Here is a 27,208-nt window from a genome sequence, read left to right on the forward strand (position 1 = left end):
CAACCAAATTAACCTGTCTTAACAGTATGCGTTAAAAACAGGGGTTTAGTTGCCAACATTTGTAAATACATGCGTAAGATGCAGGCCCCACCATTGATGGGGCCTGCAGGGCTCTTTAGGAGTGCTATATTCACCGCTCCTTCAGCGCCTCAAAGATGTGGCTGGCAGGACTTTTTTGAGCGTCCTGCCAGCGCATCGCTCGCTTTTTCACTGGAGTGAAAGGAGCGTCTCGGGGTGCTTTGCAGGTGCTATTTCTAGCGCCTGCAAAGCGCCCCAGTGTGAAAGTAGCCTTACACTAAATTTGTAGAGTCTCCACAGTGGGAGCACATGTATTCTGATGGATAGATGAAGTGCAGATGACTGGAGGGAGCCCAACCCTGCCTAAAGGCTCAGCAACACACTAGACACCCAGCACATTGCACAAAAGTGCCAGTGCATTACCTGGCCAATATGTCAATACAAAAAAAGATCACTGCCCCCACCTAGAACTGGTCTTCACAGCAAAGAGCACTGGCTTTATTTGACATGCGTTTGTCCTTCCAGTGCTCCTTGCTGTGAAGACCAGTTGTAGGTGGGGCAGTGACCCTTATTTTGTTTTTTTTTGTGTGGTGATGAATATTGGCCTGACTCTGTGTCCCATGATGTATGAAAGAGAAAATAGGATTATTTTTTTTTTTTGTCACTTGCCTGTAAAATCCTTTTGAGTACACACATAGGTCCCTCCCCCTCCTTTTTGAGGATTCAGTGCTTGCTACAAAACTGATGTGCTTCCTGTATGGGAGGGATTGTATAGCTGGATCACTTCCTGTCTAAAGATTTTTGATCTACCAGTGTCCATTCACCAGATGAAGTGTAACCCAGCAGGTAATGAATATTAGCTTGACTCTGTGTTCCATGATGTACTGAAAGAAACTTATTTTATAGGTAAGCATGACGAAAAAGTCCTATTTTTGTGTGGCAACCATTTTTTTTTTTCTTCCCAGCACTGCCTTAAAGGGTCACTAAAGGATTTTTTTTTTTTTAGCTAAATAGCTTCCTTTACCTTACTGCAGTCCTGGTTTCATGTCCTCATTGTTCGTTTTTGCTTTGCTGTTGCTGTAATTCCTCTCTGTTCTGGACACTTCCTGGTTGTCTGTTTCCTGATCACCACAGTACTGGGAGATTTCTCACTGTGGTGACTAATCAAGGAGGTGTGTCTAAAACCCCTCGGCACCAATCCCGTTTCGTTTTGCAAAACCTTCACTGCCTCCTTTCCCTGTCGAAGCCATTTTTGAGGTGAAACGCAGCGTCGGATGGAAGTTATTATCAGACACAGCCACTACATAGCAGGTCGGTAATTACCGAATGCTATAAAGAGTTTCTGTCTCAGACAGATATTTTATATCCTCTTTTTAATTGTTTCTATGGAAATGTGGTTGCTGAACCCTTGATGTCCACCACAACATTTTTTAATAAAGAGGTTTCTATGAACTTGTCAAAACTTAATACGGTATGAAGCCTATTTATTTCCTCTAATTACATTTGCTGACTATGCCATATCCGGGAGATTTGTAATTGAGTGGAGCTGAGCTGATCGTGAGTGTCCTCTGGAAATCTGTGAAGACTGATCCTCCTCTCCTGCACGCCTCCGGTCATAAGGAATCCTTACCATATGCCTTAATCTCTGGTTAGAGATCCATCTTCTGTGGTAAGGGACCACCTTGCTTACTTTTCAATTATTATTTCCTGTATGCTGAAGTACTATTGTGTGGAAGATTCATCTATATTTTCTGCCAAATGATCCAGTGAATTTACTGTTTGAACCTATAGTCTGTGAGAACCGCCAGCTCTGTGATTGAGTTTCAGCTGACACATTGTTTTCTGCTTAGAAGATTCATTCACTTTGTTTGCCAGTCAACGATTCAGCGCTTCTAATGAGACCAGCGGACTATCCTCTTTCATTTGAGAACTGTCAGCCTTGTGTTTATTTTACCTTCCAGTTGATACATTGTTTGTTTTCTTATGTGGATAATTTAGTTACCATATCTGCTAAACCAGTGACTCAGCGCTCTTATACAGATCAGGGGAATATGTGTTTAATTTTAATTGAGAACTGATAGCCCTGTGATTGTCTTCTAGTTTGATACTTTGATCGGTGTGTGAAACATTGCTGAATCAATGACTCGGCACTTTCAGGGGACCATATGATTATTTCATTCAAGAATTCCCCACCTTATAACTGTCTCCCAGGTTGATACATTGATCTGTGTATGAAAACTTTTCTACCACACTGTCTGTTAAACCAGTGACACAGCGCTTTCATTTAGATCAGGGGACTATATGACTATCATAGTTGAGAACTGTTAACCCTGTGATTGTCTCTCAGGTTGATGCATTGGTCTGCGTGTGAAAAGGTTTACTTCACTGTTTGCCAAGCCAATGACACAGTGCTTTCATCCAGATCAGTGTACCATATGTTTATTACAGCTGAAAATTACATCTGAGAATTACTATCGTTCTGACTGATTGCTAGTGGATACAGTGTATCAGTTTGTCCGTTTTTTTTCATTTTTCAGTTGATATTCCACTATATGCTCACAAAATGTTTTTTTTTTTTTTTTTTTGGGGGGTTGCGCTATACACTATTTGTCACCTAATATCACTCCTTCTATTGCTGTTTATTCCAGCAATACTTAGTTTGCAGCACCTACTCAGAGTTTTCCCTCTGTCCCAATACTTACCAAGTTTTCTTTATACACACACACTTATGTTTTTATACATAAATTCACATCCTCTTCACTGAATAAGTTGAAGCTAATTAGCAGGTGTTGCCCTGCCCAACCTAATTATATTCCTTTATTATCACTATTTCTTGTTCTTTCACATGAACGAAAAAACTCTGGATAGCCGCACTCCAAGATAACTTAAAACAAAGTTGGTCTTTTTATTTTCAAATGCACATGCATTCACCGCAAACAGGTACAGAAATGGCCGACGCGTTTCACGCTGCAATTCAGCGCTTAGTCATGACAAAGCGCTGAATTGCAGCGTGAAACGCGTCAGCCATTTCTGTACCTGTTTGCGGTGAATGCATGTGCATTTGAAAATAAAAAGACCAACTTTATTTTAAGTTATCTTGGAGTGCGGCTATCCAGAGTTTTTTCGTTCATGTGCTACAATTAGCATCGCCAGCACCCTGGTGGTTCAACAACCCTTGATGATCTACGAGGCTCACCTGGAGCGGTGAAAGAATTGTCTATTTCTTGTTCTTTGTTTTATCATAGCACATTTTTCTAGGGAAGCGCAAATTCACCATTGCTTTACAAAACCTTCACTGCCCTCTATTGGCTCTCTGACTCTGTACATCAGAGAACCAGGAAACAACAGCAAAAACATAACTAAACTGTAGGTACATTATATGATTGGTTTTCATCTATTTTTAAAAGTAATCAGTTAACTAGTATGTCTCTATACCCCGTAAACAGTCATTTCAGCAAAACATTTTTTTTCCTTTAGTGACCCTTTAACCCTCTTGAGCATAGAGTTCACCATAACATTGCAGGTTGCATCTGGAGTCCTATTCCACTTCATATAATCACAGAGCTGGTGGATGTTGGAGACCTTGCGCTCCCCTCCACCTTCCATTTGAGGATGCTCAATTGGGTTTAGGTCTGGAGACATACTTGGCCAGTTCATGGCATTTACCCTCAGCTTCTTTAGCAAGGCAGTGTTCATCTTGGAGGTGTGTTTGAGGTTGTTATGTTGGAATACTGCCCTGCGGCCCAGTTGTTGAAAGGAGGGGGATAATGCTCGGCTTCAGTATGGCACATTACATGTCATTTTCTTTTGATCTTGATTTGATTCTGAATGTGGTTTCTTAATATTGCAAAGGAACTTCATGGGTGAACCCCTCTCCATGGTAAAATGTTGGCTCTCCTGCACAAATCGCTGTAGTTGTCCGGCGCGCGATCACCTATTAGAGGCAGAACAGGGAACTGCCTTTGTAAACAAGACTCTTTCTCTGTTCTGACAGGGGATGTGATGGAGATCTACTGTTCCCAGTGATCGGGAACAGTGATCTGTCATGTCCCTGGCAGCCCATCCCGCTTACAGTTGGAACACATTTAACCCCTTGAGCGCCCTCTAGTGTTAACACCTTCCCTGCCGGTGACATTTTACACAGGTAGCTATTTGTAGCACTAATCGCTGTGTATGTGTCTGAGTGTCTGATCTGCTTGTCGCAGTCCTGCTAAAAATTAAAGATTGCCACTATTATTAGTTAAAAAAAAGCCATAAATCTATCCCCTATTTTGCAGACATGTTTTACTTTTTGTGCAAACCAATCAATGCCTATAATGCATTATTTTTGGTTAAAAAAAAAAAGTGAAAGAATACATATCGCCCTAAACTGATATAGCGCAAAAATTACAGCATAAGGGGACCAAAAGGCTTTATATGTGTGGGGGGGGGGGGGGGGGGAAGAGAGGACGTCTGCTTTGTTTGAATACTGTGTCGAACGACCGCGCATTTGTCAGTGACGCGTGCTGCATCTCAAAAAAATTACCTTGTCATTAACCACTTAATCACCGCCCCATAGCTGAATTATGGCTACAAGGCGGTTCCTTAACTCTGGGAGGATGTCCATGAACGTCCTCCCAGAATTGCTCCCGGCACATCACGGATTGCAGTAAATTGCTGCTGATAGCGGCTGTTAACCACGTGATCACTCTATCCAATGGCGGAGCGATCACATGTAAACAAACCTGCTGCAATACCCCCTGCGCAGTACTTTTGCAATACCCCCTGCACAGTACTTTTGCAATACCCCCGAACAATTTTCAGATATTGGCACCATAGCTTGCGGACGCTATAACTTTCACAAAGACCAAATAATATTCACCAATTTGTACTTATTTTTACCAAAGATATGTAGCAGTATAAATTTTGGCTAAAATTTATGAAGAAAAATAAAAAAAATTCTAAATTTTATAACGGACAAAGAAATTCTTTTTTTTTTTTTTTTTTTACTGAATTTTCAGTCTGGTTCCTTTTTTATAGCGCAAAAAATAAAAAACCCAACGGTGATTAAAAACCACCAAAAGAAAGCTCCATTTGTGGGGAAAAAGACAAAAATTTCATTTGGGTACAATGTATGTCTGAGTAATTGTCATTCAAAATGTGAGAGCACCGAAAGCTAAAAATTGGTCTGGTTATTAAGGGGGTTTAAGTGCCCAGTGGTTAAGGGGGCAAATCCTTCCAGGGCTGAAGTAGTTAAAGTGATATTAAAGCCTTGTATTTTTTTTTTTAACAAAAACACATTATACTTTCCTGCTCTGTGCAGTGGTTTTGCACAGAACCCCCCCCCCTTTCTCGAATCCCTTGCTGGTACTCCTGGCCCTCCCCCCCCCCCCCCAAGTTCCCCCATAGCAAGCAGCTTGCTATGGGGGCACCCAAGCCATGTGTGTGTGTGTCTGCAGCTCCGCCTGCCTCTCTGTTCTCCATTGGCTTACTGACTTTTACAGCAGCATGAGCCAATGGTGCTGTCTCATCCAATGAGCAGGGAAAGTCAGCCAAGGCTCTCGTGCAACATCGCTGAATCGAGATATGGCTGAGGGGTTCCGCTGCACATTAAAAGTTTATTCATCTTAATGCATAGAACACATTAAGATGATAAACCTTCTGCCTTTTAAAACCTCTTTAAGACTTTTTAAAGGGGCCTGACTGTAGTCCAGTGGGAGTAAGTGCCACCCCAGATTAGCACCTAGTGCCTTTGTTCAGTGGAGGGAGGAAATTAAATGTTGGTGGAAATGGAAGGAAAAGTGTATTTTTGAAGAAGTTTTACCCCAAAGTTTGTGCCTGTGGAAGAAATTATGGCCACTACTTGGTTTCTGTGGAAGGAGTTGGGCCCCATTTTTTGTCTCGGCAGAAGAAATGGTGCCTAGATGGCCAGTTAAAGTGGGGGTTCCGCGGGTTTAAGTTTATTTTTTTTTATTTTTATTTTTTTTAAAGGTTTCTGGCGCTCTTACCTTGTGTAGGTAATCGCTCATCTGTCCCAGTCATTCAGCCCGCTGCAGTGGTAATCGCGAGAAAACTATATTTTATAAAATCCTAAGATGGACGTTACCATCTTTACTGTGGGCACTGTGAAGCCCAGCTCGTTCTTCCAGGATGCGGCGAATGCTGACACGCTGGCGAAGTCACATGACCCACCTGACGTCACGTGACCCGCGAGACATCGCAGGATTTCGACACAGCGCGTCTCCTGGGATTCTCAGGAGACACTCCCAGGAGACAAAGCGCTGATGGGGGATTTTGGAAAACCACGCCCACTCCCGCGGGGAATAGTGAGTGACAGCTCACAAAAGGGCGTCGTTTCAAGGTAAGGAGGCCGATTAAAAAAAAAAACACGAATACATAGTGTACTATGGCAGAAGTTTTTAAGAAGCAGCACTTGTAAATTAGGGTGAACCTCCGCTTTAATCGTGCAGCTCTAGTGTACACACACACACACACACGCATGAGTGCAGATTTAATCGTCAAAGAATCCTTATCCCGTTGCAATTCTTGACACAGGGTTTCATGATCTTTGACATGAAAAGAATTTTCTCGCTGCACTTTGGTATGCAAAGAATTTCCTCTCTGCTCTCAGCCAAAAGTCAAAGTCTGGGCAATCTGCCAAGTCTGGGCAGCCTGCAAAGTTTTGAAAACATTCTTTATCAGTGGAAAATTAAGTCTAAACATTGTATCACATCAAAGGAATAAACTTCTGTATGTAAATTAGGGAACGTTTAACCACTTAAACACCTTTTCTGACAGCTCTTTTCAAGTTAACTTTTTTTTTTTGCTAGAAAATTACTTGGAACCCCCAAACATTATATATATTTTTTAGTAGAGACCCTAGAGAATAAAATGGCGGTTGTTGCAATATTTTATGTTGCACTGTATTTACGCAGCAGTCTTTTTAAATGCAATTTTTTGGGAAAAAATCCTAGCCAGTAAAGTTGGCCCATTTTTTTTTTTTTTGTATAAATGTAAAAGATTTTACGCCGTGAGAATCGTGATCTTCATTCTAAGCAAAAAAATTGTGATTCTCATTTTGGCCAGAATCGGGCAGCTTTACACTACACAAGTTATGTTTTTGATGTGGTCCAGTTGGCCTGTTTTGTAAAAAAGCAGAGAAGCATGCACCAAACAATTGATTGCAACTATTCAGATTTTCCAGCTGTTATTTCCCCCTTCCAGGACAGCTGCTTGAGAGTGGCTCCGCCCTCTACAGGAGACACAAATCAGATACAATTTAAAAGGCCCCTCCCTTTCCTCTGATCCTCAGTTGTTTTGTATTTCCAGACCCTCCAGGAGCACCGACACAATTGTTTTTCTTGGGTCTGGTTACTGTGGTTGGTGGACCCCCCTTCTCTGCCATCATCCAGTACTGGTTGTGGCCAAGTTCTGGGTGTTTAGTCCCTGTACTTTCTGTCCAGAAGTGTTCCCTATTAGGAGGTACTTGCTTGGTGGTGGCAACTTCCTTCAGATTTTTTCCCCCAGCTCTGCCTGTGTGGAAACCTTGTCCTCCTCGTGCTTCACTGAGGTGTACCAAGATGGCGTCTGTGACGCGGCAAGATGGTGCCGAAACCGGAAGTCACGTAACGCACTTCCGGGTGCCGTGTTTATGAGGAACACAGCGTTATACTCCTAAGGACATGCTGCCTGGGGATCAGTCTGCTGAAATGCTGGACAGGCGCATTTTTAGCAGGACAGCAGCCTATCTCTTCTGCTGATCTCCAATCGCCTTATGGAGCTTGAGGACAGGTCTGAGGATGAAGCACCTGCTCGCATTGAACCAGCGGCAGCCACCGGGTCCCATACTGCCTCCAAGGTAAGCCCTTGTCTGTGGTTCTACTGCAGGGGACTTTTTTTGTATGGACCTTCTTTGTTTATGGTTCTTGTTTTGAAGGAGGTTATAGCCTCCTTCTGGTCCTTTAACCACTTCCCGACCTCCGCATGTAAATGTACGTCCACAATATGGCACGTACAGGCACATGGGCGTTAATGTACGTCCTTGCCTATTAGCGGGTGGGGGGTCCGATCGGGACCCCCCCCCGCTACATGCGGCGCTCGGGGAGCAATCCGGGACCACGGCGCGGCTATTTGTTTATAGCCGCTCCGTCGCGATCGCTCCCCGGAGCTGAAGAACGGGGAGAGCCGTATGTAAACACGGCTTCCCCGTGCTTCAATATGGCGGCGCATCGATCGTGTCATCCCCTTTATAGGGGAGACACAATCGATGACGTCAGTCCTACAGCCACACCCCCCTACAGTTGTAAACACACACTAGGTGCACCCTAACTCCTACAGCGCCACCTGTGGTTAACTCCCAAACTGCAACTGTCATTTTCACAATAAAGAATGCAATTTAAATGCATTTTTTGTTGTGAAAATGACAATGGTCCCAAATATGTGTCAAAATTGTCAAGTGTCCTCCATAATGTCGCAGTCACGAAAAAAATTGCTGATCGCCGCCATTAGTAGTAAAAAAAAAAAAATTATAAAAATGCAATAAAACTATCCCCTATTTTGTAAACGTTATACATTTTGTGCAAACCAATCGATAAACGCTTATTGCGATTTTTTTTTTTTTTTTTATACTAAAAATAGGTCGAATACGTATCGGCCTAAACTGAGGGAAAAAAATGTTGTTATATATGTTTTTGGGGGATATTTATTATAGCAAAAAGTAAAAAAATATTGCATTTTTTTCAAAATTGTCGCTCTATTTTTGTTTATAGCGCAAAAACTAAAAACCGCAGATGTGATCAAATACCACCAAAAGAAAGCTCTATTTGTGGGGGGAAAAAGGACGCCAATTTTGTTTGGGAGCCACGTCGCACGACCGCGCAATTGTCTGTTAAAGCGACGCAGTCCCGAACTGTAAAAACACCTTGGGTCTTTAGGCTGCATATTGGTCCGGGGCTTAAGTGGTTAATGACAGAGTAGCAGGGCTGGGACCTTGCTTTTCTAGTTCCATAGCTCACGAGCCATCAGCCTCTGCTAGACCACTTCCCTCTGTTTTGAACAGAAAAAGACAAGGGTGGGACTTTAAGATAAAACATGTATCCCAGTAGAACCACATAACAATTGAATATGGCAGATAAGCAATCCATTGGACCCAAAAACGTTAACATGAGAGCATTGCGTAGCAGCAATTGGCAGTCAAGTATTTAATCGCATAGAAATTATAACAAAAACAATAATGACATAGCATACATAGTATAGTAGTCAGAGATCGAATGGTACATAATTCTGTAACAATGTATAGTAATAGAGTATAATAACGCACAGGGTTCATATATAGCAATAGTACAATGAAGGGGGGGGGGGGGGGACCAATTCAATTGAGGCGTGTCTCCATAGTAAAAAATTGTTAAAACTTGGTATGGGAACTGATGGGTAAATAGGACACTGCTAAATATATACAGAGGGGGCATCTAGTTGGCTCCCAATGAGCATGTTGGGTACAGTATAAAAATATCCGAAATCAGTGTCCTTAAAATATCTCCATGATGGTTATAACCATGATTGGTTGGTAGAATCCAATCAGTGTATGGAATAGTAGATGTTACAGTAGCGGTATGTATATATGAGGGCATCTTATTGGCTCAACGCGCTTCGTGGCTACTGCCACTCTTCAGGAGCAGGTTTTGTATTTTTTTTTTTAACCATTTTTTACTATGGAGACACGCCTCAATTGAATTGGTCCCCCCCCCCCCTCATTGTACCATTTCTATATATGAACCCTATGCGTTATTATACTCTATTACTATACATTGTTAAAGAATTATGTACCATTCAATCTCTGACTACTATCTCCGACTAGACTACTATACTATGAATGCTATGTCATTGTTTTTGTTATAATTTCTATGCGATTAAATTCTTGACTGCCAATTGCTGCTACGCAATGCTCTCATGTTAACGTTTTTGGGTCCAATGGATTGCTTATCTGCCATATTCAATTGTTTTGTGGTTCTCCTGGGATACATGTTTCATCTAAAAGTCCCACCCTTGTCTTTTTCTGTTCAAATCAGCGGGGATGGAGGCATTTGGCTGATACCCAGTGCGTCATTTAAAGTCCCAACCGTTCTAGTTTTTTTTCCAGTAAAAACAAGTTTATTGAGATGTAAAAGAGACATACATACATTATAAGCAGAGGGATAACATTGATCAGTGTTGAATAAGGGATTTGCAGTTACATATTATAAATTTCAGGTTTTCCAGTCGTTTTGTACCAGGCCTTGCGTACAAGAGCATATCATTACCAAAAAGAAAACAACAATTAAAGGACACCATATAGACACCTGAACTCTAATAGATGGTTAAACCATCTTCATCACCCCCCATTTGTTAGTAACTCAGACCGTGCATGTTTCCCCATCTTCCAGCCATCTGTCCCAAACACTGGAGAACTTCTGTGGTCGCCCCCTAAGAACATATATCATCTTCCTGTAAGGAAGAGTGATGTTCACCTCCCTTTTCCACTCTTCCAGTGTCGGGGGCCCTGGTCTGCATCCATGCCTTGGCCACCACCTTCCTAGCCATAAATAGTGATTCACACAGAAAGATATTCTGATATTTGTCTACCTCCACATCAGGTATCAATCCCAGGAGACACAATTTTGGGTCCATGCCCACCGGTGATCCCATGTTATCATGAAGGAGTTGCGTTACCTGTAACCAGTAGGCCTGCATGTCCGGGCAGTGCCACAACAGATGATAAAACGAGCCCGCAGCTGCGGCACACATGGGGCACGCGGGGCTTCTTGTGGGCTGGAACTTTGTCAATCTCATAGGTGTTAAATATGCGCGGTGAATAATATACAACTGTGTTAATCTACCAGAGAGTTTGGGGGATGACGTCTTGACTCCTAAAATCTCTCCCCAATCAGTGTCTTCTATCTGTCCTACATCCTGTTCCCATTTTACTTGTCTGCGACACCTTGCCTACCCTTTTCAGTCGGATAATCTAGTATAGATTAGATGTGAGTTTGGTTGATTCAGCCCTGAAAATAACGTCCAGCACCTGTGGACCCCTTAAATCTACTTCAGTCACGTCCAACTGTGTTCTAAGTGCATGTCGAAGCTGTAGGTACCAAAAAAAAAAAAAAAATTGGGGAGGGAGAACTCCTCCCTAAGACTCGAAAAGGACTTAGGTCCGGAGTCGTTCAGATCCTGAGACAGAAAAAGAATGACATATGCCGCCCTGGGTCCGGAACTGTACCCAATTCGGGCAGATGTCCGTTTTCCACAATGGTGTATGTGAGTGTATATGCGTCCTGTCCTGCTTTTTAAGGTCTTTATCCCAGACTTTTTGATGATGCAGTAGCATAGCCGCCCCAAACCGTGAAGATCCACACCCCCTTTGTCCCGTCCTAAATATTGCCTGTACCGGAGTATGGAATGGGCTGCCTGGTTTGTTGCATACAAGCAATCTATACCGCTGTGCCTCCGAGGTATTAAAGTAATAAACATGGGACAGTTGCGACGCTATATAGTAGTCCTGGACATCTGAAAGGGAGCACCCCCCCCTCCAGCGTAGGGTTCTTAAGATGTAGTAGTATACATTTTGGCCAAAATTTATAAACAAATATGACTGATACAAATGCAAAATTGTATCATAGAAACTAAAGTGTTAAATTTTTTCACTTATGTCACAAAAAATAAAAAACCTAGTGGTGATGAAATACCACAAAAAGACTCCCATTTGTATTAAAAATAAATAAATAAATTATAAAAATGTTGTTTGGGTACATTGTTGCATGACTGAGTAATTGGCATTCAAAGTGTGTGAGCGCTGAAGGCTGAAAATTGGTCTGGGTAGAAAGTAGAGGTCGACCGATATATCGGCCGGCCGATATATCGGCCGATATTTGGCCGTTTTTAAGAAATCGGCATCGGCCGATTATTGTGAAAATTAGGCCGATTTTCGGCCGCTACACTAAACGCTGCTTTGCCCCCACTCCACCTACAGCAGCACAAGAAATCATTACCCGCGCCGCTGATAGCCTGTGCCGGCCCCTATAGAGGAGAGAAACAAACAAGTTTCAGTAGCACCGCCCAGCCCCGCCCCCCTACCTCGGCGGGCTGTAGCAGAGGAAGAAAGCATCGTGATGATCAAACATGTCACAAGCCCGTGCCGCTGCCGCCACTGCTGCCTGTCTGACTAGTAACTCAGAGAGGTGATCATGGCCAGCACTATCTCCTCTTCCTTCCCTGCATGGAGTCTAGATAGCTGCAAGGTACCAAGCATTACTGTATTTTCCCTACATACCAGTAATTTTTTAAAAAGCTTGCAAGGAATTATTGTTTTTAGCTTTACAACATCTTTTTTTGCTGCATCAGAGCATGTCACACAAGTTAATTCTATCTGGTGAAGGTTGTAAGGCTACAGATAGCAAAAGACATTCAAGCTATGCAATTTATTTTATAGTGCATTGTAGCTTCTTATAGCTATCAAAAAAAAAAGGGCAAGTCAAAAATGTTGTGTGCTGCTGTGCCCCCTGTAGACTTTAATCTCCTTTAATGGGACACCTGGCTAAGACTGACAAGCAGGCATTGCGTTGCATTGTGAAAATGGATGTTGACTCTGGGTGGATATCTGCCTCTTCACAATGTAACTCTCATCCTCATCCACCTTCACAATGCAACTCAATCATCTTCATCCCCCTCCACAATGCACACATGGCCAGCACCATCCATCTATCCATCCCCCCTCCACGGCCAGCACCATCTATCCATCCCCCCTCCACGGCCAGCACCATCCATCCATCCCCCCTCCACGGCCAGCACCATCCATCCCCCCTCCACGGCCAGCACCATCCATCCATCCCCCCTCCACGGCCAGCACCATCCATCCATCCCCCCTCCACGGCCAGCACCATCCATCCATCCCCCCTCCACGGCCAGCACCATCCATCCATCCCCCCTCCACGGCCAGCACCATCCATCCCTCCTCCGCGGCCAGCACCATCCATCCATCCCTCCTCCACGGCCAGCACCATCCATCCATCCCCCCTCCACGGCCAGCACCATCCATCCATCCCCCCTCCACGGCCAGCACCATCCATCCATCCCCCACGGCCAGCACCATCCATCCATCCCTCCTCCACGGCCAGCACCATCCATCCATCCCTCCTCCACGGCCAGCACCATCCATCCATCCCTCCTCCACGGCCAGCACCATCCATCCATCCCTCCTCCACGGCCAGCACCATCCATCCCTCCTCCACGGCCAGCACCATCCATCCATCCCCCCTCCACGGCCAGCACCATCCATCCATCCCTCCTCCACGGCCAGCACCATCCATCCATCCCTCCTCCACGGCCAGCACCATCCATCCATCCCTCCTCCACGGCCAGCACCATCCATCCCTCCTCCACGGCCAGCACCATCCATCCATCCCTCCTCCACGGCCAGCACCATCCATCCATCCATCCCTCCTCCACGGCCCGCACCATCCATCCCTCCTCCACAACACATCTCCCACCCACTCCCAGCACCATCCATCTCCCCTCCACAACGCATCCCAATGCAAAAATCGGCCCAAAATATCGGCCGCAAAAATCGGCATCATATATCGGCCATCGGCCTCCCCAATTTCTAAATATCGGCATCGGCCAGAGAAAAACCCATATCGGTCGACCTCTAGTAGAAAGTGTATTGGTGCCCTGTATTGACATGGTTACTTTATGATGCAAGGGCCTGCCTGATTACATACAAATTGAAAGTTTAATTTTGACGACCTATTATATGGTTTATAATTGTGTAATTTTATGGCCAGCCTTGCAGGTGAAATTTTGTGATTTACAGGTGAACTCATTAGTGTGGGGGTTTTTAAAATTGTACTGATTTTACATAGCCGTGCTTTTGCCAGTACAGAACAAGACATTTTTGGGAGCTTAAAGTTTATAATGATGACCTATCTATTTATTTTTTATTTATTTTTTATTTTATGAAGGTGACTGTCGAAAGAAAAGATCTTTTTCTGAAGATTCTGGTGTTTCTGAGGCAAAACGAGCTAAAACGTCAAACAAAAGCCTATTCGATGAGGTTTGTATATTGTCTTTCCTATATTTTATGTTTAAGATCAAAGGACTGCTGTATATTAAAAAGAGAAAAACCACCAAGTCGTTGTAAACGCTCATATACCCAGCGAAGTGACTAGCTTCAGGTGATACACAGATGGAACAAATTCCCCTACATCAATTGTACTCGTTCATTTGCAGCCATTTTGTCCTCTACGTCCTTTGTAAAACTCAAATGAGAAGGGTTTTTCAGACTCGCAAAGCAGATGGCGGGACCTTCAGTCACACACCTGCAAGAGTTCTGAGAGCAGACTGGCGGGGACAGACACATTCCTCTTCACACAGGTACAGAGCTGTGGCTGTCAATCACAACTTGTGTGCTGGAGATCTCTCCGTTGTCACAATTTAAGCTCTTGGTGTCAGGAAAACATGTCCGCAGTAACTTGTGGTGATAGCAGAGGAACTAGACGGAGAGAAAAAATATTTAGTGCTTTGGAGAGTGGCAAGTAAACACAATAAAAATATATGTGCTTTGTTAAAATGTAACCACTTCAATACCAAGCACTTACGCACCTTCCTGCCCAAGCCAATTTTCAGCTTTCAGCGCTGTCACAATTTGAATGACAATTGCGCGGTCATGCTACACTGTGCCCAAACAATTTTTTTTAACATTTTTGTTCCCACACATATGGCTTTCTTTTGGTGCTATTTGATCACCTCTGCGATTATTTTTTTTTTTTTTTTTTTTGCGCAACAACTAAAAAAAACAATGTTGACGAAAAATAATTTATTTTTTTTTCTGTTCATTTTTTTATTTTTTTGTAAAAACGTTTTCTTCAATTACGGGCACTGATAAGGTGGCACTGATGGGCGGCGCTGATGGGCATTACTTGTTTTATATTTTTGTCAGTCAGTGGCCACTGGCATCTCTTGTGAGGATATTGCGATCGATCAACGGCTCTTCCTGTTTACATGGCGATCAGCCGTGATTGGACACGGCTGATCACGTGGTAAAGAGCCTCCGCCGGAGTCTCTTTACCGAGATCGGAGATGCAGGGTGTCAGACTGACACCCGCATCACTGATCGCTGCGCGCCGGCATGTTATTCTGCTGGACGTCGATAGACGGCCAGTAAGGATAACAGAACCACTTCCCGGATGTCAATTTACTATTGACCGGGCGGGAAGTGGTTAACCACTTAAGCCCCGGACCATTTTGCAGCTAAATGCCCAGGCCAGGTTTTGCGATTCGGCACTGCGGCGTTTTAACAGACAATTGCGCGGTCGTGCGACGTGGCTCCCAAACAAAATTGGCGTCCTTTTTTCCCCCACAAATAGAGCTTTCTTTTGGTGGAATTTATATATAAATTTTTTTTTTCCCTCAGTTTATGCCGATACGTATTCTTCTACCTATTTTTGGTAAAAATCGCAATAAGCGTTTATCGATTGGTTTGCGCAAAATTTATAGCGTTTACAAAATAGGGCATAGTTGTATTGCATTTTTATTATATTTTTTTTCTACTATTGGCGGCTATCAGCGATTTTTCGTGACTGCGACATTATGGCGGACACTGCGGACAATTTTGACACATTTTTGGGACCATTGTCATTTTCACAGCAAAAAATGCATTTAAATTGCATTGTTTATTGTGAAAATGACAGTTGCAGTTTGGGAGTTAACCACAGGGGGCGCTGTAGGAGTTGGGGTTCACCTAGTGTGTGTTTACAACTGTAGGGGGGTGTGGCTGTAGGACTAACGTCATCGATCGAGTCTCCCTTATAAAAAGGATCACTCGATCGATACGCCGCCACAGTGAAGCACGGGGAAGCCGTGTTTACATACGGCTCTCCCCGTTCTTCAGCTCCGGGGAGCGATCGCGACGGAGCGGGTATAAACGAATAGCCGCGCCGTCGTCCCGGATCGCTCCCCGAGGGAATCCGCTCGCAGCGGAGGGGGTCCCGATCAGACCCCCCACCTGCTAGAAGGCAAGGACATATATATACGCCCATCTGCCTGTCTGTGCCATTTTGCGGACGTAAATAGTTGTGCGGCGGGCGTTAAGGGGTTAATGTTTAAAGTTTACAGCCACTTTTGAAATATGGCTAATTTTCCATCACGAACATCTAGTAGATCTGAAGTTGGATATGGTTAGCTAGGCAAGTATGTGATGACGAATTTTCCTTCCAGATGTTCCTATTTGCTAATACAACATGCAGTTAATTCTCTTTATTGCTTTTGTGCCACTTTGACATTCTTGACAAGGAAATTAAAACGTAATCCTGAGTAACCTGAATCCTAATTCAGCGTGTAATTTCACAATGAGAGCATGGGCATTTAAAGCGGAGGTCCACACAAAGTGAACCTCCGCTTTTCGGAATCCCCCCCCCCCCCCTCCGATGTCACATTTAGCATTTTTCGGGGGTGGTGCAGATACCTATACACTCACGCGTGCACAGTACGGAACCGGGAAGTTTTTTTTTTTTTTTTTTAAGGCGGACCTCCGCTTTAAATAAAAAAAAAAAAAAAAACCACTGGATTATGTCAAACTGATGTATGGAATAAACCAGGAAAAAACCCTTCCCAAAAACACATTGTTCTAAATTGGCCCAATGGTGTTAAATGATCCATAGGACCAACATTTTTTTATTGTGCTACAAGCATATACCAAGAAGTCCTGGGAAAAGCAAACAAAGTACAGTAAAACCTTGGATTGGGAGTAGAATTCATTCCAAAAACATGCTTGTAATCCAAAGCACTTGTATATCAAAGCAAATTTTCCCATAAATAATGTAAACTCAAATGATTCGTTCAACAACCATTTAATTCATATGTCCTTCAGTTTGTAGTCCATATAAAAATTATAGCAATGTGATAGGTTGTTTAACCATAAAATGTTTATCCACAAATGGCAGTCTCCACAAGGGAATTGGAAGCAAAATCCAGCATGTTTGAGTATTAAAGGGAAGAGAGACGCCTCGAAGTGTAGCAATGTTATACCTGCATTCAATTTAACCATATTGCTACATTTTAGAGGATTTTTTTCTTCTTTTATTCTCAGTTGTGACATGACGTTACTCTTATAATACCAAGACATCGCTTGTATATCAAGTTTAAATGTATTAAAAAATGTTGCTTGTCTTGCCAAACACTCTCAAACCAAGTTATTCTCAAACTAAGGTTTTACTGTAAATCTTAAGCACACAGCGAAGAGGCAACCATATGACAATAACTGGCCACACAAAGTAATAGTTGTAATGTAGTGCAGATGAATAGGTAGTCTGTGTAATTGTAGAAGTGTGGGGGGGGAAAAAACAATCTAATGGGTGGGTGGCCCCACTAATTTTCAAGAACCCAATGAGTTCATATAGACAATGGAACATATGCTGGTAAAATGTGTCCTTTATTGAATAAAAACATAGAAATGCCACTTATTTACAGGAAGTGAACTCTAATCTATAGCCTCATACATGGCCAGGTATCAGTGAAGAGGAAAAACAAATTTCTCTTTTGTTCATGGATGGACACAGCATCTTAAATCTTGACATTAGGGTGTTGGCCTTATATCAGGAGAGGACTAGGCAGAAATATGTTTAACATGAAAACTGTACAGTACCGCCCAGGTGGGCGGTCTGTCTGGGTACAGCCCCCTCTCCCTGCATGAAGTAGCTCAGTTTTTTTTCTCCCTAGCCTAGAAGGACCTGGCTCCCGGTGGGCCCATTGGTCCTGTGGATTTTTTCCTTTTTTTTTTTTTTTTTTTTCCTACTTTTTTAGGGGGATCCTGAGATCTACCATCAACTGCCAACTGGGTGACAGGCTGGACATCAGATCCTTGTAGTCTCCCCCCCCCAGTTCGGCCATCGAGCGTGTGCAGGCCTTTAGCTACGCGCTGGGTTGGCCATTGTCACTGAAGCATGAATCAAACGTACAACAATAGATAAATGAAATAGGAAGGCTTTATTGAAAACCAAACAGCAAGGTAAAAGTCCAAACGGATGATCAAACAGTGCAGAGTCTTCCACCGGAGCCAGGGATCAGGAGCCAGAAGGATAGTCCGAACGAAGCCAGGGATCAGGAGCCAGAAGGGTAGTCCGAACGAAGCCAGGGATCAGGAGCCAGAAGGGTAGTCCATGGAAGCCGGGTCGGTAACCAAAAGCAGCAGCACAATCTCAGGAGCATGTGAATACAAGAGGACCAAGCAGGGAAATAAAGCAACAGACTATATATATATATATATATATATATATATATATATATATATATATATATATATATATATATATATATATATTATGGCATCCAGCTCCTCCCAGTGGGAAGGAGGAGCCGCAGGGTGTGGTAAGTTATAAGAAGCCCAGAAACCAACATGGCCGCCAGCACATGTCAGATGAAAGAAGCCAGCAAGAGGTAAGACCATGACAGTACCTCCCCCTCAAGGGCCCCTCCTCGGCGCAAAAAACGGTTTCTGGGGGAATCGCGCGTGGAAGTCTCGGAGCAAGGCAGGAGCATGGACATCTGTGGAGGGAACCCAGGAACGCTCCTCTGGACCATAACCACGCCAGTCAATTCTTTCACCGCTCCAGGTGAGCCTCGTAGATCATCAAGGGTTGTTGAACCACCAGGGTGCTGGCGATGCTAATTGTAGCACATGAACGAAAAAACTCTGGATAGCCGCACTCCAAGATAACTTAAAATAAAGTTGGTCTTTTTATTTTCAAATGCACATGCATTCACCGCAAACAGGTACAGAAATGGCTGACGCGTTTCACGCTGCAATTCAGCGCTTAGTCATGGCAGTGGACCAAAAACTGCACCCGACCACGGACCAAGCGTGAGTCCAGGATATCGCTCACCTCATATTCCTCATGATCGCCCACCTGGACCGGACAAGGCCGAGGAACCGAGAAGGTGAAGCGATTGCACACCAGTGGTTTCAACAGGGAAACGTGAAACACGTTGGAGATCCGCATGCCAGGTGGGAGCGCAAGGGCATAGGCAACCGGGTTTACCCTGCGAAGCACTCGGAAGGGACCAACAATGCGAGGAGCCAGCTTGGGAGTGGGAACTCGAAGGTTGAGGTTGCGAGTGGACAACCATACACGGTCTCCGACCTGGTAGGAAGGAGCAGGCGCCCGTCTGCGATTAGCCTGGAGTTTCTGGCGCTGCGCAGAGACCTCAAGGGACCTCTGGATCTGTATCCAAGAGGCACGTAGAGCGGAAAGGTGATCCTCCACAGCCGGAATATCTTGGGGAGAGTGACTCCAGTAACACGGCAGGTTGGAACCCATAATTGGCCATGAAGGGAGACGTCCCAGAGGAAGAGTTCACCGCCGTGTTCCTGGCAAACTCGGCCCAAGGCAGAAGGTCAACCCAATTGTCTTGATGATCGGAGACATAGCATAGAAGGAATTGCTCCAGGGCCTGATTGGATCGTTCTGCGGCCCCATTGGACTGAGGGTGGTAGGCCGAGGAGAAGGAGAGATGAATCCCCAACTGGGAGCAAAAGGCGCGCCAGAACCTGGACACAAACTGACTCCCCCGATCCGACACTATCTCCTTGGGCAAACCGTGCAACCGGATGACCTCCCTGGCGAAAACCGTGGCCAACTCTTGTGCAGAGGGTAATTTCTTGAGAGGAACACAGTGGCACATTTTGGAAAACCCATCCACAATCATGAGAATGACCGTATGGCCTCGGGATGCAGGAAGGTCCACAATGAAGTCCATCCCAAGGTGTGACCATGGGCGCTCCCCGGTAGCGATGGGTTGCAGAAGGCCCAACGGAAGGTGCCGAGGGGATTTACTCTGGGCACAAACAGAGCATGCCACTACATATGCGGCGATGTCAGAACGTAGAGAAGGCCACCAGAACAAACGTGAAACAGCCCAGGACAGCTGATTCTTTCCAGGATGCCCCGCGGTCTTGGAGTTATGGTAGGTTCGCAACAACCGAGTGCGCAACTCCTCAGGCACAAAACATCTGCCGTTGGGTCTCCCAGAGGGAGCACCAGATTGGGCCGCCAAAATCTGCTCTCCAAGGGGAGAGGTCAGGCTGGTGCGAATGGCGGCCAGGGTCGGATTAGGAGGTATGACCGAAGTCGGTATAGATTCCTCCCTGGACAGCTCGGAGTATTGACGTGATAAGGCATCCGCCCTGACGTTCTTGGAACCGGGTAGGTAAGAGACCACGTAATTAAAACGTGACCGGAACAGAGCCCATCTGGCCTGACGTGGTGTCAATCTCTTGGCCTCAGAAAGGTAAGTCAGATTCTTGTGGTCCGTCAGGATGAGAACCGGAAACACCGAACCCTCGAGCAAATGCCTCCACTCCTTGAGAGCCTGCACGATGGCCAACAACTCTGTCACCAATCTGGTAGTTGCACTCCGCGGGAGACAGTTTCCGGGAGTAAAACCCACAGGGAAGCAGAGGACCCTCTGGTGTTCGACGCTGAGACAAAAGGGCGCCTACTCCAGTCTCAGACGCGTCCACCTCGAGAACAAAGGGCAACCCAGGGTTGGGATGAGACAGTATTGGAGCCGACACAAAGGCAGATTTTAGAGCCTCAAAAGCCCTGATGGCCTCGGGCGGCCAGACCTGGGAATTACTGCCCTTCCTGGTCAGATCCGTGAGAGGCTTGGCCAGCATGGAGAAGTCCCTGATGAACTTCCGATAATAATTGGCGAAGCCCAAAAAGCGCTGCAGGGAACGAAGACCACTGTGCTGGGGCCACTGTAAGACAGCCGAAACCTTCTCAGGGTCCATGGAGAACCCCTCAGCGGAAATGATGTAACCTAAGAAGGTTACCTGGGACCGGTGAAATTCGCATTTCTCAAGCTTACCGAACAGCTTGAGATGTTGCAACACTCGCTTGACATCCAGAATGTGGGCCTCCATGGATTCAGAATATACCAAGATGTCATCCAAATAGACCACCACACACTGCTGCAACAGGTCACGGAAAACATCGTTGATGAATTCCTGAAAGACTGCAGGCGCATTGCACAACCCAAAGGGCATAACCAAGGATTCATAATGACCGGTCCTGGTGTTGAACGTGGTCTTCAACTCGTCACCAGCCTTGATCCTTACCAGGTTATATGCCGCCCTCAGGTCGAGTTTAGTAAAGATCGTGGCCCCTTTCAGGCGATCAAACAACTCGGAAATCAAGGGTATCAGGTATGCATTCTTGATCGTGATGCGATTAAGGCCTCTATAGTCGATGCAAGGCCTCAACTCTCCGCCCTTCTTTTTCACAAAGAAAAATCCAGCCCCTGCCGGGGACGAGGATTTGCGAATGTGACCACGGGAAAGCGCCTCCTTCACGTACTCCTCCATGGCCTCATTCTCCACAACCGTCAGTGGATAGACCCTGCCACGAGGAGGAACGGCACCAGGTTGTAACTCTATGGCACAATCGTATGGGCGGTGCGGAGGCAGGGCAACAGCGCGCACCTTATCGAATACATCCCGGTACCCCTCGTATTCAGGAGGCAACACAGAGTCCGAGGAGGTACACAACAACTTGACAGGCCCATGGATGCAACTAGCCCCATACTGTGGTGACCACGAGAGGATCTCGGCCGATCTCCAATCGAAAGTCGGATTATGCTTCTGGAGCCAGGGGTACCCCAAGACCACCGAGTAGTGTGGAGACTAAATGACCTGAAGGCAGGCCGACTCCCTGTGAACGGCCCCAATGGCTATCCCCACTGGAAGGGTCTCATGAGTCACGTGTCTGCCGTCTATCGCCTCGAGAACCAGCGGGGAACCAGCGGGGAAACTCGAGCCTGCAGAGGAATGGAGTTGGCGGCAGCGAACTTACTATCAATGAAAAATCCACCAGCACCAGAGTCCACCAATGCCTGGGTCGTCACCGAGCCCCCGACCCAGGAGAGAGCAACGCTGATCAGTGGTTTATCAGCACGGGAAACCTGGGACGAAGAGACTCCACCCAAGATCTGCCCCCGACAGGATCTCAGGTGCGAGCGTTTCCCGGACGGTTCGGACATGCCAACCGAAAATGCCCACCGAGACCACAGTACATGCATCGGCCCTCGCGTCTCCGGAGTGCCCTCTCCCCCTCGGACAGGCGAGCAAACCCCAGCTGCATGGGTTCACCCCCAGACATGTCAACTCCAGGAGGCGTGGGAGGAGAGGGAGGCACGGGTGGGACAGCAAACGTAGGCGCCAATCTGTTAGGAGACCTCCGCAGGCTCTCCCTAAAGGAAGGTCTCTCCCTGAGTCTGGTGTCAATCAATATCGGGAAAGAAATAAGAGCCTCGAGCTCCACTGGTAGGTCCTTAGCTGCAACCTCATCCTTCAAGGCATCCGAGAGACCATGGGAGAAAGCAGCGACCAGAGCCTCATTATTCCAGCCCACCTCTGCTGCCAGGGTACGAAACTCAATGGCGTATTCGGCTACCGATCGTGAACCCTGTCTGACGGACATAAGGAGCTTCGCAGCAGAGGCAGAGCGAGCCGGTACATCGAATACCTTCCGAAGAGAAGCAACAAAACCGGAAAACTCGGCAACCACCGGATTGTTCTTCTCCCATAAAGGGCTGGCCCAGGCCAAGACCTTGTCCGAGAGCAGCGAGATCAAGAAGCCCACCTTGGATCTCTCAGTAGGAAAGGCATGTGGCAGCAACTCGAAATAAATGCCCACTTGGTTAAGGAAACCTCGGCACTGAGTTGGCTCTCCCCCAAAGCGCTGCGGAAGGGGGGCAGAACCGGTCATACCCCGAGACACTGCAGGCGCAACAGGTGTCTGGGTAGACTCTGGCGCAACAACAGGAGCGGCAGTAGGAGCGGACCCAGGAGCGACAACCGGCCTATCGGCAATGGGAGCGAGATGAGCCGTGCGTGCAAGCAGGGTTTGCAACGCCTGAGCGAACTGACCCAGCAGGTGATCCTGCTGATCAAGTCTGGCAACCAGCATGGGTAGCGAAGGTGGCCCTGTACCGTCAGAATTCATGGCTTGGTCCTAATGTCACGGAAGCATGAATCAGACGTACAACAATAGATAAATGAAAAAGGAAGGCTTTATTGAAAACCAAACAGCAAGGTAAAAGTCCAAACGGATGATCAAACAGTGCAGAGTCTTCCACCGGAGCCAGGGATCAGGAGCCAGAAGGGTAGTCCGAACGAAGCCAGGGATCAGGAGCCAGAAGGGTATTCCATGGAAGCCGGGTCGGTAACCAAAAGCAGCAGCACAATCTCAGGAGCATGTGAATACAAGAGGACCAAGCAGGGAAATGAAGCAACAGACCTTAGATAGATAGATATCTATCTATATATCATCCAGCTCCTCCCAGTGGGAAGGAGGGGCCGCAGGGTGTGCTAAGTTATAAGAAGCCCAGAAACCAACATGGCCGCCAGCACATGTCAGATGAAAGAAGCCAGCAAGAGGTAAGACCATGACAGCCATGACATGCCCCGTTGCTCCAGGGGTGGCCGGTGAGCTACATGCTCCGGGGGACAAATATGACTGGGCAATATGTCCATGTCGGTGTGCCAGGGCCGACAGTGATGGGTCTGTCAGGAATGCATCCAGCAGCCTCCGCAGGACGGCTAAGTACAGTTCCCAGTTTCGGCAGGATTGAACGGCTGGTCCTTCTTGGAGAGGTCGATTAGGGGGTCTCTCACCTCTCTTTTCCTCTCTCCCTGTCCTTTTCCCTCCCCATATGCTGTGGTGACAGTGCATGCTGTGCACCGACCTGCGCTGTTTGGGGTCTGCTCTCTGCTGGGATGTGCTGCCGTGTGTGTGTGTGTGTATGGGGATCTCAGTTTGGCGGTGGCCTGCTCCATTCCTTTTGGCTGTAACGGCAGCCATTTTCTTGTAGCATGGGCGCTTTCTTTACACATGACCGGCGGCCCTTTTCTTGTGGACTACGCGCCTTTACAGGGCTGACGGCCAGTTTCTTGTGGTTTCCAACCCAGTTTTTTTGCCTCTAGTGGTCACAAATAGGCCTCTGAACGGCACAAACAGCCGAAATGACCTCCGAAGAGAGGGTGACCCAGGGGGCACCTCAGTCACAGGGAGAGCGGAAGGCGGCTGTGTGGTTCCCAGCTCAGGTGGCGAGTCCTCTGGGGGGGGTCTCCTTGGTCTCTGTGGCAGCTAGGTGGGTGGACTGTGTACTTGTGAAGAAAAAGAATATGGGATTCCCACCTGATTGTAAAAGCTACAGTACTCACCAATATTATTGGGGTGCAATCTAAAATAAAGTATGACCAAAAATAAAAAAACAGACCGCTGCACACCCTAAAGAGTAAACTACAAATTTTATTAAAGCTATAAGCTATATCAAAAACATATATAGGACATAAAAACTGGTCCCCTATAAATAGGTGGACTTACCCAGATCATTCCCCATTAACCACTTCCGGACCGCCGCATGTACATTTACGTCGGCAGAATGTCACGAAACGGGCACATCAACGTACCTGTACGTGCTCTGCTTGACGTGGGTCGGGGGTTCGATCGGGACCCCCGCCCCCCGGTACTTGCGGCGGTCCCCGTGGCTTCAGGAGCGATCCGTGATGAGGGGGCGGCGGTTTGTTTTTGTCCGCCCCCTCCCGATCGCTCTCAGCCAATGCGCGTCCTCCTCTGCCTGCACTGTAAACACAGGCAGAGGAGCAAGTGATGTCACCGCTCCTCCCGCCGGTATATTCGTCCGGCGGAGGAGCGGAGACATCACAACAGTGAGTACACAAGCACTACACTGACACCAGTACACACAGGCACACAAATGCCCCCCCCGATCACCCCCCCCCCCCCGTCACACTGTCACTAAATAGCAGTGATCATTTACTGATCACTGCATTTAGTGTCAGTGTGACAGGCAGTTAGTGTTAGGTCTAGGGTAGCCCCCTACCCCCCCAATAAAGGTTTTAACCCCTTGATCAGCCCCTAGTTGACCCTTTCACCCCCTATTGCCAGCATCACTAAGCAATCGTTTTTCTGATCGCTGTATTGGTGTCGCTGGTGCCGCTAGGTAGCTAGTTATTTTTTGAGGTTCGCCCGCCAGGTTTTTATAGCGTTGGGTACCCCCATACATTTTCCAATAAAGGTTTTAACCCCTGATTGCCCCTAGAGTTAACCCTTTTACCCCCTATTACCAGCGTCACTAAGCGATCGTTTTTCTGATCGCTGTATTAGTGTCGCTGGTGCCACTAGGTAGCTAGTTGGTGCCAGTAACGCTTACACCCACGCGCAAAGCATACTCCCCCCATATGTGGAATTACACCCCAAAATACATTCTGCTGCTTCTCCTGAGTACGGGGATACCACATGTGTGAGACTTTTTGGGTGCCTAGCCACTTACGGGACCCCAAAAACCAAGCACCGCCTTCAGCATTTCTAAGGGCGCAAATTTTTGATTTCACTCCTCACTACCTATCACAGTTTCGAAGGCCATAAAATGCCAAAATGGCACAAAACCCCCCAAATGACCCCATTTTGGAAAGTAGACACCCCAAGCTATTTTCTTAGAGGTATGTCGAGTCCATGGAATATTTTATATTTTGACACAAGTTGCGGGAAAAATTATAAACTGATTTTTTTTTTTTTTTTTTGCACAAAGTTGTCACTAAATGATATATTGCTCACACATGCCATGGTTATATGTGGAATTGCACCCCAAAATACATTCTGCTGCTTCTCCTGAGTACGGGGATACCACATGTGTGGGACTTTTTGGGAGCCTAGCCACGTACGGGGCCCCAAAAACCAAGCACAGCCTTCAAGATTTCTAAGGGCATACATTTTTGATTTCACTCCTCACTACCCATCATAGTTTTGAAGGCCATAAAATGCCAAGATGGCACACAACCCCCCCAAATGACCCCATTTTGGAAAGAAGACACCCCAAGCTATTTGCTGAGAGGCATGTTCAGTCCATGTAATATTTAATTTTTTTGCCCCAAGTGATTGAATATTGACCAAAAAAAAAATCACTCCCTGTATATATTGTTTTTTTTGTACGAAGAAGTGGAGAAATGTCTATCTGTCAGCACCCTTAAGGTTTGGGTTGCGGCCCTGTCTGTGTTTTCAGACAAGAGGCTAACGGAAGATCCTTTAGTCAGGAGGTTCCTTTCAGCCAGATCTAAAAAAGAGAGAAGGCGCCTCCAGATTAGGAACACTGTAAACTTTAATTTAACAAGCACAAATATCCACTTACATTTGGTATCTGTATAAACGGCACTAGTCCTCTAACTGGCCCATTGGTGTGGTGTCAAACCGCGATTGATGCAGGCTATGATGGTTCTCCTGTCGCTGTCTTTCTCCGTCCTCTCGTCTAACACGGAAAGTTAGAATCGGGATGCTGAAAACGAGGCTTGGATTGCAGCGTGGGCGCGATGACGTCACGGGCAGTGGTATGAGCGACTACGTTTCGGAGCTTGCGCTCTGAATTACCAGGCATGCTCCTTTTTCAAGCATGAAGGGCTTCATGCTTGTTAAATAAAAGTTTACACTTTTCCTAATCTGGAGGAGCCTTCTCTCTTTTTTTTTTTTTTTTTTTTTTTTGCCTATTGTGGAGTTTGCTTTCCTCTTCACCCTGGAGGCCTGCCCTGGAATTTTGGACTCTGTTTATCTTTGTATACAGGACTTTTTTTCCCCATTTTTCTCTTTTTTTCCTGGTTTTATCCCCAATCCAATTATAGTATCCAAGATACTCAAAAGAATTCACAATAAGGACTTTTCATTTTTGAGTTACAGCTCCACTACCCTATGTTTTTCAGCCAGATCTAGACATGCTCCCAGGATCGTCAAACAGGTGCCTCCTTGGGATCTGTCATTAGTGTTAAATACTCTAACAAGGGATCCTTTTGAGCTTTTGCATGAAGCTTCCCTGAAATGTATTTCTTTAAACATTTCCTTCCTTTTGGCTGTTATATCAGGAAGGATTTCTGATCTACAGTCTTTCCTGTAGAGTCCCCTTTCTGAGGATTCTAGAGGACAGGGTAGTGATTAGGCCTGATCCTTTCTATTTGCCCAAAGTATCTTCTTACTTTCATAGGTCCCAGGAAGTAGTCCAGCCTAGTTACTGTACCTCTCCCAAGAATGTGGAGGAGGAAAGATTTATTTTTTTGGACGTAAAGAGATGTCTTCTGCTTTACCTAGAAAAATCCGGTTGGTTTAGTAGTTCCTCC

The 27,208-nt window shown here is 46.0% G+C and overlaps 1 protein-coding gene across 4 annotated transcripts in view; it reads left to right on the forward strand.

Annotated features, from left to right (window-relative positions):
• LOC120943578 overlaps positions 1-27,208 on the forward strand; it is a 276,900-nt gene that overhangs the window by 52,879 nt on the left and 196,813 nt on the right. For all 4 annotated transcript variants that reach the window (XM_040356956.1, XM_040356958.1, XM_040356959.1 and 1 more), the window contains exon 3: positions 13,992-14,083. In XM_040356956.1, the coding sequence (XP_040212890.1) occupies positions 13,992-14,083 (92 nt within the window). The remainder of the gene's footprint in view (positions 1-13,991; positions 14,084-27,208) is intronic.

Source organism: Rana temporaria, chromosome 6 (genome assembly GCF_905171775.1).
Source record: "Rana temporaria chromosome 6, aRanTem1.1, whole genome shotgun sequence".
NCBI lineage: Eukaryota > Metazoa > Chordata > Amphibia > Anura > Ranidae > Rana > Rana temporaria.